This window comes from Sapajus apella, unplaced genomic scaffold (assembly GCF_009761245.1).
Source record: "Sapajus apella isolate SASKATOON/1434 unplaced genomic scaffold, GSC_monkey_1.0 scaffold86, whole genome shotgun sequence".
Classification (NCBI taxonomy): Eukaryota; Metazoa; Chordata; class Mammalia; order Primates; family Cebidae; genus Sapajus; species Sapajus apella.
The window spans coordinates 630656-652733 of record NW_022437026.1 but is presented as its reverse complement, the minus strand read 5'-3'; the positions used below and the strand labels follow the sequence as shown (position 1 = coordinate 652733).

Here is a 22078-nt window from a genome sequence, read left to right as displayed (position 1 = left end):
AAGAAATTTTTAAAATAAGTATGCCATTTGCAAAACTGTGAATCTGAAATACCTATGTTTGTTTGCTAGCTATATGTGTATTTTTATTAATTATATTTTATTGTATTTTTATAATTATAATTCTAAATAATCCGATATGATATATGCTTATATGCATTTTGTGTGTTTTTATTAGAAATAAATTTATTTAGATTTACATATTCATTACATTTTGCAGATTTGGTGTCTGACGAGGGCTGCTTTCTGCTTCCAAGGTGGCACTGTGTTGCTACATCCTCATGTGGCAGAAGGGAAAACGGAGTGAATGCTAGTTCCTAACAGCTTTTTTGTGAGGCGCTAATCAACCCATGAGGGCAAAGCTCTGCTGACTTAATTATTTCCCCAAAGGCCCTACCTCTTAAAACAACAAAATAGGGATGTGTCAATATAAATTTTGAGAAGACACAAATATTTAAAACATAGGAAAGGAAGTTTGATCTTTCCATTGTCTAAGAAGGGGTAAAAGGACAAATTCGTTGAAAAGAATGTATTGAAGGGCACAGCATGATATTGATTAGAGAAGTCAATGTTATAAAGAAATCTTATATTTAAACACTACTTTAGATATCACATTCAGTCCCAAATATAAATCCAGGTTTTTTTTACAAAATAGCTTTATTAAGGTGTCATGCATACAGCATAAATTTCATCCATTTAATGTGCATAAGTCAGTTTTTTTTAATTTTAATTTTATTTTTTGTTTTTAGAACAGTCCTATTGCAATAGTCAGTTATTTTTAGTATATTCAGTTATGACTATCACTACTGAAATTTGGAAAGTTTCCATCATCCCCAAAAGAAACTGTTAACAATTAACAGTCATTTTCTATTCCAATCTTCCCTTAGGCATTGGCAACCACTATTCCATTTTCTATTTCTATGGGATTGCCTTTTATTGATATTTCATATAAACACACTTGCATAATGTGAAACTTTAAGAAAGACTGAATGCCACAAATATAATGTTGAGTAAAAAGAGCAAGACCTACAGCAATGAAATCTGTACTTGGTGGTATGTATATTACATTTCAATAATTTTGAAAACTTCTTTATTAGAACAAATTACATAATTTATTTTAAAACTTTTTCAATCAAAATATTATTTCCATTTTGTGAAATTTAAAATTACCTGAACAGACTCCAAATTCAGTTGCTTTAATTCTAAAGTTTATGCTTACAATTATATAGTTGTGACGATCCACACCTGTGTGATTTAAGTCCAGATGAGTGCAGCATTGCACAGTTATGTTTACCGATATCAGATTACGTTATCCTGTAATGGAGAAAAATCCATAATCCCATTAGACTGTATGGGAACAATTCATGAAACAAGAGCATTTTCCACACAGTGTAAGAAAGGAATATTATGAAACAGTTGATATTTTCCATGTATTATTATGAGTTGGTTATTATGAAAATTGAATGAAGTAGTCCTTTTGTCTTGGGAGATGTTCTAATACCCCCAGTGGATGTCTGATATCACAGAAAATAATGAACTGTATATATGCTGTGTTTTATCTATACATATATAGTTCTGATAAACTTTCATTTATAAATTAGGCACAGTAAGGGATGAAAACAAACTAATAATAATGAAAAAAGAACAATTATAACAATGGCCGGCAAAAATACTCTTGCATTTTGGGGCTGTTATTAAGTAAACTAAGAGTGACTTCAACATAAGCACTACAATACTTCGATAGTCGATCTTATAACTGAGACAGCTGAATGACTAATGGACAGGGAACTTAGGCTCTGCAGTTATCCTGGATGAAGCAATGATTCGTGTCCCGGGTGAGACAGATCCATACACTATATAAATAATTTAATTACACTACTCAGAACGGTGCAAAATTTAAAACTCATGAATTGTTTCTTCCTAGAATTTTCCTTTTAATATTTTTGGCAGTGGTTGAGCCTGGGTAACTAAAACCACAGAAAGTGTAATTGTGGATCATTTCTTAATATTTATAGCAATATTTCACTAACTTTCAACATCTTTATTTATGGTTATAATTACACTTAAATTTATTCATAATGTTATTCTGAACTTGTCCTTTTATATTCTTCTACTAGATAGAATCATTCAAAAAACTTACTTAAATTTGAATGCTGATATTCAAATGTTCAAATTTATTGACACCCATGGATGATCACTGCTGCTACAAGAGACGCCAACCTATTAGAGAACTGACAGGGAGACCAGAAATTTCTAATGGAAAATAAAAAATTTTCATTTAAATCATAATTATAAAAGTTTTAATTAGTTTTTAGGTGCTTTCTTTGAATTCTGAACTTTTATTAAGTTTTTATTAATTTTTAAAAGTGCAAGTAATACATTCTTTCATAAGATGCTTAATTTTCAAAACGAAATAAATATATTAAACAAAATAGTAAACTTGACGCTTTATAGTGTCAAAAACTGTTAGGAATTTTTGTAATTTTGACTTAAAAGGAACATTTTAATTTTTATACTTAGTACATTCATTCTTATTTTGATAAGCAAAACTGTGATTCATGTAATTTGACAGTTGCCCTTGTCGGGTAAGACAGACCTTCAGTCCTTCAGTAAGGACTGAAATAAATTTCCTAATGCTGCACATTTATTTCTCCAGATATTCTGATTAAATCAGTGTACTTTTCCACTATGGTTCTCATAGTGGAACTTTTCTGCTTGAAGTTTAGAAGGAAATCGAAAGGTTGAGGAAATACATGACACAGAGGCCAAAAATTGGCCTTTCTGGGCACCACACCAGTCTTTAGCCCTCACTTATCTGATTCGGTTTTGGTGGAATAACAATGGTCTTGACCAGGTACATGGAATCGTTTTTCTCTGCCACTCCCTGCTAAATACAACTATAAACTCTGGAAGTAATGAAAGACACATAGGAAAACTCCGAAAGGTGGAAGGAGGAAGGCAAAATGGTTTGAGACCCCAGAATCAGGGATCAACAGTGTCCAGGCATCTACAGTCCCCCATCCAGCAGAAGAAAGTGATCTAGGCCTCTGTTGCTCAGAACCCAATCTGGCAACAGGAGGTGGCTCAGCTAAGCCTACTGCTGCTCTGTATTGAAAGGGAATCCTACCAGCAACACTAGGCAAGGTTGGTGCCACTGGCAAGGATGATTTACCAGGAGACCTGCTACCAATTAGGAGTCAGAGGAAGGGCTTCTCCTCCCACAGCAAAAGACACCAGGGAAGGTGTGGCTGAGAGGTGTCAGCAAAGGAACCCCGTGACTACACGTGCACCATCCAGGTTCCCCTTTGTCCCTGAGGACATGAGACTCACTCCCCCATCCAGAGACACAGGCCTGAATAGATTGTAAACGTTCTATGTACGTCATGCAGCAATGAACAGTAACAAACAACAGCTAACGGCATTATTGCACAAATATCGAAGACACAGGTGAAAATACACACTGTATGATTCACTTGATATAAATTCAAAAACAAATGATAAATAAGCAAAGCTTATTTATCACATTAAAAGTCAATACAGTGGTTTGGAGAGGAGGCAGGAAAAATGAGGAAGGCATATATAGGGGCAGGACTGCTGGGGCTGGAAACTTCTATTTCATGATCTGCCTTGTATCATGAGTCCATTCACTTTGTGATCAATATGCATGACCATGACAGGTTTAGTCTTCTTTATATAAAAAATAATAAATGGGATTTTAAAGACCCTTGATGCTTAATACAAGACAGGACAGTGAGCCTATAGAAAGATTTAAACTAGGCAAGTAACCATCACTTATATGCACACATTCACACACACACACACACACACACACACACACTCACATATATACTCAATTTCAATGAAGTACCGCTAGCCAAGTTTGGCCAGGAGACAGTTGAAATGTAGCTATTTAAATTTAACATTAATTATTAAAAAGTAAATAACATTTAAAACCAATTCCTCACCACATGAGCCACATTTATAGAGAGATGAACATTTCCAGCTTTGTAGGAAATATTCTAGCTATATTTTACCTACAATAGAAGTCAATAAACAAAAATCTGCGAACCTTATGCGGTTTTAAATTCAGTAATAAAAGTCTAAATAACATATGGACCAAATAAATTATCAAGATGAATGGTCACAAAAGACTACTGAAGGAAGATTTTGAAAGGGCACAAATATTTTATTTCTGGTTTAAACATGGTAATACCATTAAGGTCTTTACAGTTATTAAACTGTCAATAAAGCTATATTATCACTGCATTTTGATGTTTATATGAAATAGAAAATTCCTAGGAAATGTTTATTACCAAAATATAGTACCTCAAGTAGAAATCTGAGAAGAAATTCAGTTTAGACAAATATTCCTACAAAAATAGCCTACAAACTCAGATGACATCACTAGTGAATACCATCTAAAAATAAAGGAGTAGTCTTAACAGATGCTTCCAGATTGTAGAAAAAAAGAAAATCTTCTCAAGATAGCCTTGATACCAAAACTTTTCAAGTACATAGCTATAAATAAAAACATGGTCAAATATCCTTGTGAACATGGATTAAGAAACAAATCTTACCCTAGGCATAATATATGAACTGATATTTTATAAGGGGCCATATACAATAATCAGCATGGATTTGTTTTAGAAACAAAGACTAGTTTAACACTTGACAAAAATAAAACTAGTTTATTTTATAAAATGTTATATAAAGAAAACATATATCATTCCAACTAATAAAAAATAATAAAAATGTTACAATTGATAAAATCCATTAGAAAAAAAGGAATGTTATAAAACTGCTTCAATATAAGAAAGATATGATAAAAAAACAAGCTTTATAAATATGAATAATATTTTGAAATTATTTTTGCCAAAACTAAAAAATGATACATATGATACATACAGAATTTGACTATAACTTCTATTCAACTATGGATATGAAGCCCTACCCTGTGAAAATAAATGAAGCAAAAATAAGTTATTGCACATGAATAGAAAAAATAAAAGTGTGATTATTTGCAGATAAAATTGATGTTTATATAGAAAATCCAGAAAATCCTGTATTTGAAATGATAGATTTAAATATGTAAAATAAGTGAAATAACTAGATAAAACATCAAAATGCAGACATCAATTGTATTTCTATTTACAACAACAAAAATTACTAAAAGGAATATTAAAATCAGGATGCCATTTACAAAAGCATGAATGTAAAACATCTGCATTTCTGTATGATTAAATCCCCCAAAATGCATAATATGATAGAAATTGAAGAGAACCCAGCACATTGAACACAGTGCATTGAAGGACACAATATGATATTGATTGGAAAAGTCAAGAAGCTAATCTTAAAAATTACTTTAGAGATTAAATGCAGTCACAAACAGCCCCATGAGAGGTTTTTTTTTTTGACAGCTTTATTGAAGTATTATGCACATAGCATAAATTTCATCCACTTAAAATGTGACTTTTAGTGTATTCACAGAATTCCAACCATCACCACGACTGAAATTTAGAAAGTTTTCATCACTGACACAAAGAAACATTCTAGCAATTAGTGGTCATCTCCTATTTCAACTTTCCTTAGGCATTGGCAATCACTATTCTACTTTCTGTCTCCAGAGTTTCCCTTGTATGCAGCAAGAACTTACATGAAGTTCTTGCTGCTTCATATAAACTGACTCATATAATATGCAAGTTTTAGGAAGGCTGAATGCCACAAACATCAAGTTGAGCAAAATAAGCCCAACACAAATGCCAGGAGATCTGTACTTTTGTAACTGTGTGTATTATATTTCAATAACTGATTTAGAATTTTCTTATTATTACAGCAAATAACATGATTCATTTTAAGACATGCAATTATGTTATTTCTATTTTAACAAATATAAAATTTATCTGTCAGACTGCAAACTCAAATGTTTTAATTCTAAAGCTTATGCTTACAATGATATTTTATTGAAGATCCACATGGCTTTGATTTAAGTCCATCTATATGTAGCATTGCACAATTATGTTCAGCATTATTTGAGTCTTTAATCCTGTAATGAAGAAAAATCCATAATTCGGTTACATTTTATGCAAATAATCCATGAGACAAGAGCATTTTCCATGTACTGTAAAAAAATAATTTTATGAGAAAGGATAATTAAATTTTTCAAATACTATTAGTAAAAGTCATTACTCTGAACACTCAATACAGTAGTCCTCCTTCATCCATGGAGGATATGTTTCAAAACCCCAGTGAATGTATGAAATGGCAGATAGTACCTATAGACAGATTATGTTTTCTCTACCCATTCATAACCATGGTAAAGTTTAATTTGTAAATTAGGCACAATAAGAGATTGACAGCAATAACTACTAATAAAAAAACAAGCATAGCAATATGCCAACAGCACTACTATAGTGCTTTGAGGATTTTCTTTTTCCTTTTTTTTTTTTTTGAGACAGAGTCCCACTGTGTTGCCCAGGTGGGAGTGCAGTGGTGTGATCTCGGCTCACTGCAACCACTGGCTCCCAGGTTCAAGTGATTCTCCTGCCTCAGTCTCCCAAGTAGCTGGGACTACAGGCACACGTCACCATGCCCAGCTAATTTCTGTATTTTTAGTAGAGACGGGGTTTTATTATATTGGCCAGGCTGGTCTCAAATTCCTGACCTCATGATCCACCTGCCTTGGACTCCCAAAGTGCTGGGATTACAGACGAGAGCCACTGTGCCTAGTCTGAGGATATTCTTAAGTAAAATAAGGATGACTTTTTAATAAAAACGAGCACTGCAATTACCTGATCGTCCATCTTAAGTTTGTCCAACTCATGGTCCAGGACAGCTTGAAATGCAGCCCAGCATAAATTTATAAACTTTCTTAAAACATTCTGGGGTATTTTTGCAATTTTCTTTTGTTTTGTTTTAGCTCATCAGCTATCGTTAGTGTTAGTGTATTATACGTATGGCCCAAGACAATTCTTCTTCCAATGTGGCCAAAGAAGCCAAAGATTGGACACCCCTGGTCCATCTGATAACCAAGAAGGTTACTAGCTGACTAATGAGTGGGTAGACATATATGGACCACGATGGTCTACTGTAAAATATTTATATCACAATTTCACTAACTTTCCACATCTTTCTTCATGTCTATGATTCCACATAAATTTATTCATATTATTCTTCTGAATTTATCCTTTATATGTGTTTTTTTATATAGCAACAAACAAAACAACTTACATATATTTGAAAGTCAAACCATCTATTGACACCCATGGATGATGACTGCTGTTACGAAACACACCAATCCATGAGGGAGCTGAAATGGCAGCCAGAACTTTCTGAAAGAAAATAGAGAATTTTCACTTAAATAACAATTATGAAAACATTATAAAAACAATATATTAAAGTTGAAACCCACTATTGGCAAGGCCAAAAACTTTCATGAATGTTTGTAATTTTGATTTAAATGAACTCTTCGGTAGTACTTTCATTCTTCTCATGTTAATTAAAAAACTTTAATTCTTGCAATATAATAGTTACCCCAATTGACAGAATAAACACAGTAAGGCTTTATGATTTTCCTGATGCTGTGCATTTATTCCTCCAGATACTGTGACTAAATCAACCTCCTTTTGTACTGTATTTCTCAGAGTTATAGACTTAGAAGAGAATAGAGGAGTTGTCATTCAGAAATAAACGACATAGAAGCTACAGACTGGGTTTTCTGGGCACCACACCATTCTTGAACTAGATAAACCCTCACTTTCATCTGATTCGGTTTGGTGGAACATCAGTGGTCCTGACCAGGTGATAGAGAAATGTCCCTCTCTGCTACTTCCTCTCTGCTACTCCCTACTAAAAACAACTTACACTCTGGGATTAGCAAAAGACAAAAGCAATGGAGAACTCTGAAAGCTGGAAAGAGAAAGATGAAATTGTCTGGGACCCTAGCATTGGGGATCAACCAAGTGTCCAAGGGAGCATGTTAAGTTCTCCACCCAGAAGAAGGTGACGTAGGTCTGCTGTTTCCCAGCACCTGACCTGGCAATAGGAGGAGGCTCAGCAAAGCTCACTCCTGCTTGTGCTGAAGGGGAGTCCCCTCCACAACACCAGGCAAGGCTGATACCAATGGCAAGCATGATCTATCAGGAGATCTGCTACCAATTCAGAACCAGAGGAAGTGCTTTGTTCTCATAGCGAGAGACACCAGGGTGGGTGTGGATGAGGAGGATCAGCAAAGGGACCCCATGACTATGAGTGCACCATCCAGGGTCCTCTTTGCCCTTGAGGACATAAGACTCACTTCCCCATCCAGAGACACAAGATTGAATGGATTGTTGGTGTTCTTTGTACATAGCACAGCGGTGGACAGTAGCAAACCACAAATAACTGCAATAATATAGAGGAATTGCACAAATATCAGCATATCAGATAGGAGTAAAAAAGACAGACATGAAAATTCACACTGTATTATTCCCTTTATATAAATTCAAGAACAGGCAAACATTATTTATAACATTAAAAATCAAGACAGTGTTTTGGAGAGGAGTCAGGATAAGTGATGAGGGCATACACAGGGTGGAACTGCTGGAGCTGGAAACTTTTATTTCATGATCTAACTAGTATGGCATGAATTCATTCACTTTGTGATCAATCTGCATGACCAGATCATATCATGCTCAATAAAATTAAATGGCAAAATTCATTGTGGATTCAAAGCATTTATAGAAGCATGGTTTTCCACGAAAAGCAAAAACTGAAAATAAAAGTACATTCATAGTATATAAATTAAAAACAATAAGTCACTCAATTGAATATTACATAAACTTGATAATATATATGCTAAATATATGTACACACATATTAATGATTTCTGCAAATGTATTATTGACCAAAATAAGCTTTTCATAAAGCGTTTAAAACATTTACATCTTACCATTTCTTCTTCATTATCTATAGAAAGCAGCGTGGAGTTCTTTGAAGCACAGGCCAGCAAACTCTCTTCCCAAGTTCTTTTTTCCTTACCAAAGTAATAACAACTGTTGGAATACGTAATCCACTCCTCTGGACAATGGTCACAATGATGTGCTATGAAAGATATAAATTACTATGCAGAACGGTATGAATTTTTAAAAATGAAAATTATTTTACATATTTGCAATGAAATTAACATATATGTGCTTAACATATTTATGTATCCTTACATTATTATAAATACATATATTTTAATAACCCAGTCACTCATACACACATTCACAGGAACGGGTTAGCCTCTCATCCCCTAATTGTGTTCCCATATAAAGCAAATCAACAAACAAAAATACACCCTACACAGGTCTTGAACATCATTGATACAAAACTACTTTTTGAGGGTAGTAAAATTATTTATTTCTTATCATCTCACAGCAGTAGGAAACTTCTGTTACCTGGGAGAAAGACGACAGAATGATTTTAAGTGAATATTTCTACTTATTGAAGAAAAGGAAATGCTTCCTTATAGTCTTTGTTTATAAATATCTGTGGCTCAATTTAATGGCTTATTTTCTCCAGTAATGCTATTGTTATTTTACATGCCTTAAAACAGACACAAAATATAAACTGTACTAATATCAGAACGTTGAAAATCAAAATGTACCTTTCTGGGTTCTTGTATTCGGGGAAGAATTGTTCTGCTCCAGGACTGTAATTGAAAAATTAAAATGATTTTTATTAAAACTAATATCTAGATAAACCATAACAAGGTTAGTTTTTTACTTTGACACTTTGTGTGTTATTTAAAATGGGGAAAATCTTAAATAAAATTAACTATTTTAATAAAAATAAATGAAGTAGATCTTTGAAAGAAATTTTTTTAAAGACTTTAGCACAAAACTGCACCATCTCTTGTAGTATTTGATGTATGCACTTTCCAAAATTAATTTTTCTAAATACTTTTTTCCTATTGCATGGCTTTGAATTATGAAATCAGAAAATATATCTATCTTAGTGTGTGTATACATATATAGATTACACATGCAAAAAAAAAAAGTGTTCCCCACAATTATTTTGTTATTTGTAGTTGTGAAAAGCTCAGAATAACTATAATACTTTTGGGTCCAAATATAAACATTAAAATGAAGGTTCTGTTCCTTAATATTATAAAATATTTTGAGGCAGTTCCAAGCATTAAACAGTTCCCTTCTAATCTCTCAAAAATATGCTTACAAGGAATAAGAACTATTGTTTTTAGCACAGTGGCCATCAGGACAATGCAAATGATTCCCAGAACCTCAGCAGTCAGCCTCTCTGGAGGTGGCAGTAAACCTGCGGGGAGAGAAACAGAGGCACTGAGGGGGAGAGAGTTTATTAGGATTACGCACAAGAGAACCCGCATGCACAGGGAAACAATGGTAAACTCTGCCCTCTAAATCTGTATCTATTATAGTAATCTTTCTCTCAGAAGCTACCATTTAATTTCAGGAAATATAATGCTTCATGAGTTGCTGATCACAGATTACGGTTGAACAATGCCTGAATAAAATTAGCCTTCCTATTTCATATTAGAATTTTAGATCCCAATTATGAACTCTGATTCTCACAAGTGCAAAATTTTCCCTATTTTTCCCCCACCCTTCTGTATTCAACTGCACATCCTAAAACAATAATATTGCAGATGTATTTAATGTTTTACCTTTGCAGTCATATATTTTAACAATCCCTTGATGATTCAGAGAAGCATTTTGAAGGTTTAATTCTTCTTGGAATACTTCCTGTTCGGTTCCTGAAATAGAGCTTTTATTACCCTTAGGTCTCCTTTGCTGCCTCTTTGGGTCCTGGGCCAGACTCACTTCTGAGAAGGTTTCTCTTTGTTTATTCATCTCTGCAGCTGTGTGATGTCAGGGACTGTGCTCTATGATAACTGCACTTAAGAAGATACAGATGGTGTATATTTTGACAGGATCCCTGGTATAGGCAAACTGCATGTGTTGGGGCTGAGCAGTAATGTTTATTTTGCTGTTAACCCATGTAAAATTATGTTACTAATTTCCTGAAGCTTTAAACAAAAATCTCATGATATAATTGGTAGTTTTTTAGAGGTATTCTGTATTTGACTAGTGGGAACAATTAAAAACATTACATTTGTGTGAACTAAGATCATGAAAAAAATTTGTATTAGATTCTTCAAAAACATTTCACACAAATGGAATGCATATGTTAAAAATTAAAATGCTGTATTTAAAAATACACCGATTTTATGATAGTTTTAAAATTCACTGATGGTTAAGAATTGCGTGCCATAAGATAAAATAGTTCTGTTAGCATATAGAGTAACCTCTTATACGAAAATACGTCGTGAGTGACTTACATTCATTTATCAATAGAACGTGAGCTATTGTCAAGCGATTTTAGGAAATCAGAAAAGTCATTAAAATTTAAAAAATACATCTTATATCTTGTAAAACTACCCTATGCATAAACTAAATACAATTGAAAACAAAATATATTTTTAATTGCTTCTTTTACACAGGAAATTGATAATTGATTAAATGACTAAAATAGGAAAGCTTAAAGTGATAAATAAAAGTGGGGACCATCTATGGAAGGATACTGTCCAACCAAACTTTCAGAGAGTTCCTGTGGGTGTATAAGTCAGTGAGGGTTGCTTTGGCTGTATAAGTCATTGTAACAGCTCAGATCATGTCATTTAATACTCTAGTCAATGAGCTCCGTAGTCAATGAAACTATAATTAACTCTAGCTGTGGAAGTTATAACGCGTGACCTTACTAAATTGCTTAGTGTCTACTGACCTAGTTTACTAATCTACATTGGGAAAAATAATTTTTAAAATGTAATATGTAAAACACTAAACACACAACCTGGCACATATTAGCGTTGAATACATAATAGATATTTTAATTATTTTTTAACACAATTTTGCCATTTTATTATTTCTGATTTGCATTAGAGTGTGTAAAATAACGCATTAGTTAGGCATCTCATGTCAGTGGAGTAAATCTTTTTTGCAATGTTTGGTTCAATTGTATTAAGTCTTCCAATTGTTTGTAATTAAGTTCAGATTTGTATTTTATGGAAACGACTTCATTCTTGCTTTTATTAAACATGAAAACTGCTTTCGTTAAATCTAGCTTTGTGACTGAGGATGTATGTTTGACATTTACAATTTGATGTATCCATTTAAAAAATTTATTTTTAAAGGTTGGCCCACATGTAATATACAATTAAACCAGTAATGATTATCATGTTCAAAATTAATTGTTCATTGTCATGATGGTTATGGGATTCACTCTGAATTGCATTGGTTGGCAAACCTATTATTATGTATGCACATACTTGAGTGATTCTCCACAGGCAATAATGTGAATACTCTAAGAAATCCTCAAACATATTTTATATTTTGGCTCATTTTTAACCCTGAATTATTCACATAAAGAGAGTTCTACCTTGATTTTAGCCTATATAAACTTGATTTCAGGTGCATCTCATCTACTATTTACAATCTTCTACCAAAGGAGATGAGCTGGTAGAAAAACAGGAGAGTAGCAACACATACCTTCTGCCATCAGAAAGTCACACACTCTTCAGTGGAGAGGTCAGGCTACCTCTTCAAGACACAAAAGGTATCTGATTTTACTGACTGCCCTTTGAAGGCTCAGCGTGAGGCAAGAGTGGAAAAAGTAGATTCTTCACCAATGTGTCACTTCAGATTTGAACAGGAAATTCTCACACTAGGGCTGTTTTGAATCATTTTATCTCATCACACACCTCAGAATATAGGAGACTTTGGATGGCTAGCGTGTCATATAGTTTGTCCATTTTCAAGTACCCCTTAGAAATTTTTATAGTCGACAAGATGAGGAGAGAACAGAGATTTAACACATGCAGTTAATTGTTTCCATCTCAGTCACAAACACTAAAATATTGTAACTTTTTAAAATTATCTTAGATGTTTACTTTCTACATTTAGACAAGGTGCCTAAGTTGTCTTGGCATTATATACTTTATCATATACCCCTATAATATCACTGCTGTCATAATAAAAAATTTAAATAATCTTATCAATAGGAATTTAATATACTTGTCACTCTTCTGAGAAAATACTACATTTTCAACTTAATTGTAACTGACATCAATTCTCAAACTTTTCTTCTTAATTTCTTTGTCTTAGTTCTTAAAATTCCCATTCATTTTTCTTCTTCATATAAGTTAACCAGATTCCTCTGATTAAAACAAATGTCTCTTGAAAGAATAAAATGTTAAACAATACTGAACTATATCACCATGCCAGAGATTGAAATAATACAAACTACTCACTATATTGCTCACTGATTCCTTCCTCAATCATGACTTACGGTCTGCATTTTAATAGGAATATTTGTTGTAAATGATTAAAACTTAAGTTGAACTATATAGGGAGGTAAAACAATTTTTAAAACATCACCTACTTAAAAATGGGGTGGGCAGAAAACGGAGATTTTTAAAACACAAGTGAAATGGTACGTGAGTGCCTGGGTGTGGTAGCTCCTGTCAGTAATCCCAGCACTCCAGGATCACTTGAGCTGAGGAGTTCAAGGCCAGTATGAGACATAGGATGAAACCCTGTCTCTTCAAAAAAAATCCAAAAATTAGCCAAGGATTCTTGTGTTTTCTTGCAGTCCCAGCTGCTCTGGAGGCCGAGGTGGGAGGATTACTTGAGCCTAGAGGTCAAGGCTGCAGTGAACTGAGATAGTGCTGCTGCACTCCAGCCTGGGCAGCAGAGTCAGACCTTGTGTTAAAAAAAATAAACAAAATTTTTTTTTTTTTAAAAAAGGTATATATGAACATCAGGAAAAAAACTATAAATTATCTGGTTGGAGTAAATAAAATACTTTCATCATTTTTTTTCTATCAAGAAAAGGGGGAATGTTTATGCATACTTCTAAAATATATCTATCCCTGTGTAAGTTTTTATAGGTTGAGTTCAGAAAACCCAAGTCTTTAGTTTTCTAAAATCTAAACAGTTGGAATTTAAATTCATATTTACATCTTTGCAATCAGAATTATTTGCCCTTCCATCAGAATGGCTAATGTTGGCTCCGTATATATGTTTTTCTGTAAAATATATTGTAATATATTTTCATAAAATAAATTAATAATGTTATATGCATATATGCTTGTGTTTACATTGTATCTATTTCTACTAGAAGTAAATTTATTTATATTTTCATATGTATTACATTTTCATAAACTAGGTTTTGGCTTAGTCACATTTTAGAATTAAAACAATACACTTATTCACTAAAGATGCCACATAATGTATTATTCACTAATGTTTTCTATTTAAGTTTGAAGAACTGATGTCTACTACTGCTACAAACATCCACTTGGAGTTTTCCATTAAATAATGTCATATACTGTGATTGTTTCATTTAAGAACAGGAATACTTGTGAGAAATGTACCTGTAGGTAGTTTCATCCTTGTGTCAACAACGTTGAGTATATTCACATAAACCTAGATGGTACAGCTACTACACACCTCTGGCATATGGGATAGCCTATTGCTCCAAGGATACAAACCTGTACAACATGTTACTGTAGTAAATAATGTAAGCAGTGAACAGAATAATTTTTGTTTACCAAATCATATCTAAACAGAAAAAAACAGTAAAAATATGGTATAAGAGGTTAGAAAGGGCATCCTTTTATAGGGCACTTACTATGAATGAAGTCTGCAGAAATGGAAGTTTCCCTGGGTGAGTCAGTCAGCAAGTAGCAAGTGAAAGTCAAGGAGCAGGATATTACTGCACACTCCTGTGGGTTTTGTAAACGACACGCTAGGGTACACTATATTTATGAAACGCTTTTTTCTTTTGCTAATAATAAATTAACTTCACTGCCACTTTGTTGGTTTCTAAAGTTTTTATTTTTTAAAACCTTTCTGCCTCTTTTTAAATGCCATTTATTTTAAAACACAAATTGCAGTCTTAAGAACTGTTTTCTTTATGTTCTTATTCTGTAAGCTTTTTTAAATTTTTCACTTACATATTTTTTATACTTTTTAAACTTTTTTAAAACAACGAAGACACAGACACACACATTACCCTAAGCTTACACGGTGTCAGCAAGATCAATATCACTGTCATCCCCTCCACATCTTGACCCACTGGGGCAATAACACATGTGAGCTGTCCTCTCCTATGGTAACAATGTCTTCTGGAATTTCTCCTGAAGGACCTGCCCAAAGTTGTTTTTCAGGCTACTGTTTTTGTAGAAGTAGAAAGAGTACACTCTAAAATAATAATTAAAAGTATACTACCGTAAATACATAAACCAATAACACTGTCACTTATTATCATTATCAAATACAATGTAGCGTATGTAATTGTGTGTGCTATACTTTTATTTCACTGGCAGCACGGTAATTTGTGTAGCTCAGCATCACCACAGACATGGGAATAATACACTGAACTGCAACTATTGCTATGACGTCACTAAGTGATAGGAATTTTTCAGCTCCATTATAATCTAGTGGGACCACTATCTATGTGCAGCCTGCCATTGACCGAAACATCATTCTGTGGCACATGACTGTGTATCATGTTCTTTGTTAATCAAAATAATATAGGTTTCTACTGTTTGAACATTTAACTTTGATGAAGTTTATGCTTATACAAAGACACAATAAATATATAAAAATAAAACAAAAATTACACAAAATAATTGGAGTAGTTAGAATTTATATGATGTGTATATATATATATATATTTATATTTATATGATATAAATACACACACATACACACACACACAGAACTTGTGATAGTTAATATTAGGTATCTTGATTGGATTGAAGGGTCTAGATAGCTGGTAAAGTGTTGTTTCTGGGTGTGTCTGTGAGGGTGTGGCCAGAGGAAACAGACATTTGAGTCACTGGACTGGGTGAAGATCTATCCTCAGTGTGGGTGGGCACCATCTAAAGGCTGCCAGAGAAAGTAGAACAAAGCAGGTAGAAGAAGATGGGGTAAGCTGGCTTGATGAGTCTTTTGTATTTCATTTTTCTCCTGTGCCGGATGCTTCCTTCCATTTCTCCTGCTCTTGGGCATCAGACTCCAGGTTCTTCAGCCTTTGGACTCTTGTACTACACCAGCAGTTTTATAGGGGCTCTTGAGCCTTTGGCCACAGACTGAAGGCTACACTTTTGGCTTCCCTGATTTTGAGGCTTTTGAGGCTTTCGACTTGGACTGAGCCACTGCTGGTTCCTTCTTCCCCAGCTTGCAGATGTCCTACTGTGGGACTTTGCCTTGTCATTGTGTGAGCCACTTTTCTCTAATAAACTCCCTTTCATATATACATGTATCCTATTAGTTCTGTCCATCTGAGAACCCTGACTAACACGAACCAAAATGTATATTACTGTGACTACTGCAAATAATGACAATATCTAGTTTCCTGTGAGTTATGGGTAAGTTGGAAGTCAATCAGAAGTGAAAATATACTTTTAATGTAACATGAACTAAAATGATTTTCAAGGAATTTTCAAAATTAGAATGAATTAGTTATTGCTAACTCTAAATAAAGAAAATAAAATTTAAATATCTTCACAAGATTAAGCACATCTTCCCCATGAAAACTTGGATATTCAAAAAGAAGGCTTAAAGTAAAGGAATTATGTGGATATACCTCAATGGCTATTGAATAGATAGTGTATTAATGATGAAATTTCCAATGTTAAAATAAATATTTGAAGTAGAATTCAGGGAGCAGATACAGGCTAATTGGTAAATAAAATAGAGAGCAATCTTACTTTGTTTGTACTGGTGTAATAAAATATCACAAACTAAGCAATTTATTAACCATACAGATATATTACTCACAGTTCAGAGAGCAGGGAGGTCCAAAATCAAGGTGCCAGCAGGTTTGGTGTAAATCGTATTACATTAACAAGTTTCTATGTGGAAAGTAAACTATCAAAATATTTATTATGGGCCAGGCATGGTGGCTCATGCCTGTAATCTCAGCATTTTGGGAGGCCAAGGTGGGCAAATCATGATGTCAGGAGATTGAGACCATCCTGGCCAATATGGTGAAACCTCATCTCTACGGAAAATACAAAAATTAACCAAGTGTGGTGGCACATACCTATAATCCCAACTACTCAGGAGACTGAGGCAGAAGAATCACTTGAACCCAGAAGGCGGTGGCTGCAGTGAGCCGAGACTGCACCTTTGCACTGCAGCCTGGGTGACAGAGTAAGACTGCCTGAAAAAAATATGTGTATGTGTATGTATATATATTTATTATGAAAAGATAAGGGAACAACAGATTTAAACACTTGGTAATGTTCAATCAGAATGTAATAAAAATTCAGTTATAATTAATAACTGTATTTATATATTTTTACATACAAATAAAATGCATAATTACATTTTAGAAACTGATAATCTATTAAATATAGAGTAATTTGAATTTAAAAGCAAAGAATGTATCTATTCTATAATAACTGTTTGTTGTCTTTATGCAACATTCCTTTCATGTAAGCATAAAGAAAAATGAATAGAAAAGTAGAGCTACTATATGATCCTGCAATCCCACTGCCAGGGATATACCCAAAATAAAGAAAATCAGTGTATCTAAGAGAATCTGTACTCCCAAGTTTGTTGTAGCACTGCTCACAATAGCTAAGATCTGGAAGTTACCTAAGTGTCCACTGACAGATGAAAGGATAAAGAAAGTGTTGTCTGTATAAACAATGGAGAACTACTCAGCCATAAAAAAGAATGAAAGCCTGTCATTGGCTACAACATGAATGGAACCAGGGGTCATTATGTTAAATAAAATAAGCCAGTCACGGAAAGACAATCGTCACATGTTCTCACTTAGTTCTGGGATTTAAAAGTCAAAACAATTGAACTCATGGAGAGAGGGAGTAGAAGGATGGTTAGCAGAGATTGAGAAGGATAGTGGAAAGGTAGGAGTAGAGAGGTGGGGGCAGTTAATGTGTACAAAAACTAGAAAGGATGAATAAGACCTCGTGTTTGATAGCACAGCAGGGTGACTATAGTCAATAATAACTTCATTGTACATTTAAAAATCACTAAAGACTATAATTATATATAAGATTGTTTATAACACCAAAGATAAATGCTTAGGGAGACGAATACACCGTTTTTTACATGATGTCATTATTATGCATTGAATGCCTGTCTCAAAACAGCTCATGTACCACATACACATATACGCCTACTATGTGCCCACTGAAATTAAAATTAAAATATTTAAAAAAGAAAAGATGAAGAAAAAAAATTTTTTAAATGTACTCTCCGTAACAAACTGGTAGAACACTACTACAGGTAATGTGCTGTCTTAATATACGGCAAGCCCTTTACAGGAATTGGGGAAGCATGCTTCCTAATGTTAAGATTAATTGTCCAAATCATTAGTAATATTTTTTTTATCATTGCATGTACCTAATGATGCAAGTTCAACATATAATTGAGTGAAATAAATAAGTAAACAATCATAAATGGGATTTTAAACACTTTTCTCTCACTGCTTAACACACAAATAGGCCAGTGAGCCTATAGAAAGGTATGAACTCGACAAATAATCATCACTCATATGCACATACTCACACACATTTCATTTCATATGATATTTTGCCCAATTCACCATAATCTCATAACTCTAAGCATATTAGTATAAAATATAGGACTATGATTTCAATGTGGTACCATTTGCCAAGTTTGGCCAGTGGCCTGTTAAAATATAGCTACTCTAATTCAACATTAATTAATAAAAAATAAATAACATTTAAAAACAGTTAATCAGCACACTAGTCAGGTTTGTATACAAACATGAAGAATATTTTCAGCTTCATAGAAAATGTTCTAACTACAGTTGACCTATGACAGAAGTCAATAAAAATAATCTGACAACCTTACATGGTTTTAAATTCAGTAATACATGTGTAAATAACATAGGTGAAAGAAATGATCAAATGAATAATCACAATTTTTATATGAATTATAAAGAAAAGGAAAAAAAATCTTCCTTGTAAAAACTGATTGCCCTCAATGTACATATATTATAAAAGATGACATGAAAAATTAAATTATCTGCAAATGCACTAAAAGAAATTAAAAATAGAAAAGCTGAAGTTAAATACAAGTGATATACAAGTGAAATGAATAAACAGTAAAAAACATGTTAAAGAATAATGTTACAATAGAGAGAACAGCAAGGCAAAAGGTATTTTTACTGAAAATACCTTTAAAATTTGATGAAAGACTACTAGAAGTATATACCCAGCAATGTATCCACAAAAATAAGAAATTTAACATTTTTAAACATTGATAAGGGCTGGGCATGTATCAAAGTGATGCCTCCCAAAGTGCTGGAATTATAGGTTTGAGCCACCACAACTAGCCTATTTCTACATTAAATATGGAAATACCATTTTGGTCTTTACAGTTATTTACATGCAGTAAAACTATATCATCATTATATTTTAATGCCTATATGAAATAGAAAATTCTTAGAAAATATGCATTACCAAATGCAGTACCTCAAATAGAAATCTGAGTGTATCCTACATGTATTAAAGAAATTCAGTTTAGACATAAACTTTCCTACAAAAATAGTCTACAAACTCAGATGACATTACTAGTGAATGATAACATTTGAAAATAAAGCAGTACTCTCAACAAATACTTCCAGGTTATAGGAAAAGAGAAATTCTTCCCTAGATAGCCTTGATACCAAAACCTTTCAAGTAAATAGCTATAAATAAAAACATGGTCAAATATCCTTGTGGACATGGATGAAGAAATAAATCTTACCATAGATAAAACATATATGCACTGATATTTTATAAAGGGAAATATACAATGATCAACATGGACTTATTTCAGAAACAAAGAATAGTTTAACATTTAAAAGAAACAAAAATAGTTCATAAAATGTTATAAAAGAAAACATATATCATTCCAACTGATACAAAAATAATAAAAATGTTACAACAATTGATAAAATCTATTAGAAAATAGGAACATTATAAAACTACTTCACTATGAGAAAAACACCAAACTTCATAAATATGAATAATATGTTGAAGTATTTTTTGACAAAACACAAAAAAATGATACATATGATATACACAGAACTTTGACTGTACCTTCTATTCAGCTATGGATATAAAACCCTGGCCAGTAAAAATAATTTAACATTAAAATAAGTTATGGCACATGGATAAAAAAATAAAAGTGTGATGACTTGCAGATAAAATTGCTGTTTATATAGAACACCCAGAAAAAATCATACTTGACATACTAGATTTAAATACATAAAATCAGTGGAAAAAGAAGTTACAAAATTAAGATGAAGACTTCAATTTTATTTCTATTTACAACAAAAATTACTAAAGAAAATGTTAAAATGAGGATGCTATTTATAAAAGCATGAATGTAAAATACCTACATTTCTTTATGACTTCAATCCCCCAAAATATGATAGAGAGAAATTAAAGATAACACAGTACATTGAAGGAAACACTTTATATTGATTAGAAAAGTCAACATGATAAGGAAGCTAATCTTTAAAAATTACTTTAGAGAATAAATGCAGTCACAAACGTTCTTATCAGAGGTTTTTTTTTTTTTTTTTTTTTTTTTCCTGGACAAATTTATTGAAGTGTCATGTACATAGCATAAATTTCATCCACTTATAATGATTAAAAATCAGTGATTTTTGGTACATTCACAAAGTTACCACCATCACCACTACTGAAATTTAGAAAGTTTTCATCACGACACAAAGAAACGTTCTAGCAATTAGTGGCCACCTCCTATTTCAATCTCCTTTAGGCATTGGCAACCACTACTCTTTCTGTCGCATGCGTTTGCCTGTTCTTGATAGTTCATATAAACTGATTCACATAATATGCACCTTTAAGAAAGGCTGAATGCCACAAACATCATGTTGAGCAAAATGAGCCCAACACAAATGCGGGGATATCTGTACGTTAGTAATTGTGCACATCCTATTTCAATAATTGATTCAGAATTTTCTTATTATGGGAGCAAATAGCATAATTCATTTTAAAATTTATGCAATCATAATATTATTTCTATTTTAAGAAACATAAAATTTGTCTGATGTACTGCCAACTCAAATGCTTTAATTCCTAAGCTTACGCTTACAATGATGTAGTATTAAAGATCCACATGGCTCTGATTTAAATCCATCTACATGCAGCATTGCACAGTTACGTTCCTCATTCTTTGAGTCTTTTATCCTGTAATGGAGAAAAATTCATAATTCTATTACATTTTATGCAAATGATTCATGAGACAAGAGCATTTTCCATGTACTGTAAGAAGGGAATTTTATGGAAAAGGGTAATAAACTTTTTCATATAATATTAGCAAATGTTATTATTCTAAAAACGCAGTACAGTAGTCTCCCTTCATCCACGGGGGATATGTTTCAAGATGCCATTGAATGCCTGAAACAGCTGATAGTGCAGAACCTATAGAGAGATTATGTTTTCTCTCCACGTTCCATAACTATGATGAAGTTTAATAGATAAATTAGGCACAATAAGAGATGTACAAAAATCATACTGATAAAAAACAATTGTAGCAGTATGCCAACAGCACTACTCTTGTGCTTTGGGGATATTCTTAAGTAAAATAAGGGTGACTTTTTAATAAAACAAGCACCACAATTTCCTGATCGTCCATCTCAAGGTTGTCCAACTTGCGGCCCATGAGCCACAGGTGGCCCAGGACGGTTTTGAATGTGGCCCAGGACAAATTCGTAAACATTCTTAAAATGTTCGGAGATATTTTCACAATTTATTTTTAGTTTATCAGCTATCATTAGTGTTAGTATATTTTATGTGTGGCCCAACACAGTTCTTCCAATGTGGCCCACAGAAGCCAAAGATTGGACACCCCTGGTCCATCTGATAACCAAGAAGGTTACTAGCTGACTAATGAGTGGGTAGACATATATGGACCACGATGGTCTACTGTAAAATATTTATATCACAATTTCACTAACTTTCCACATCTTTCTTCATGTCTATGATTCCACATAAATTTATTCATATTAT

General features: G+C 33.0%; 1 protein-coding gene across 9 annotated transcripts in view; it reads right to left on the bottom strand.

The window, feature by feature from the left end:
- Positions 1-2206: 2206 nt before the first annotated feature.
- LOC116534153 (NKG2-C type II integral membrane protein-like) overlaps positions 2207-22078 on the bottom strand; it is a 25826-nt gene continuing 5954 nt past the window's right edge. For 2 of the 9 annotated variants that reach the window (XM_032254334.1, XM_032254335.1), the window contains 2 exons: positions 7225-7325; positions 5777-6040 (listed from right to left, as the gene is read on the bottom strand). In XM_032254334.1, coding sequence (XP_032110225.1) covers positions 5929-6040; positions 7225-7325 — 213 coding nt within the window. In that variant the 3' untranslated portion in view covers positions 5777-5928. Of the gene's footprint in view, positions 2251-5121; positions 6041-7224; positions 7326-8916; positions 9076-9622; positions 9668-10191; positions 10291-10657; positions 11125-12539; positions 12967-22078 lie in introns of those variants that run through there. The other 7 variants (XM_032254336.1, XM_032254340.1, XM_032254337.1 and 4 more) reach the window with 7 other exon arrangements.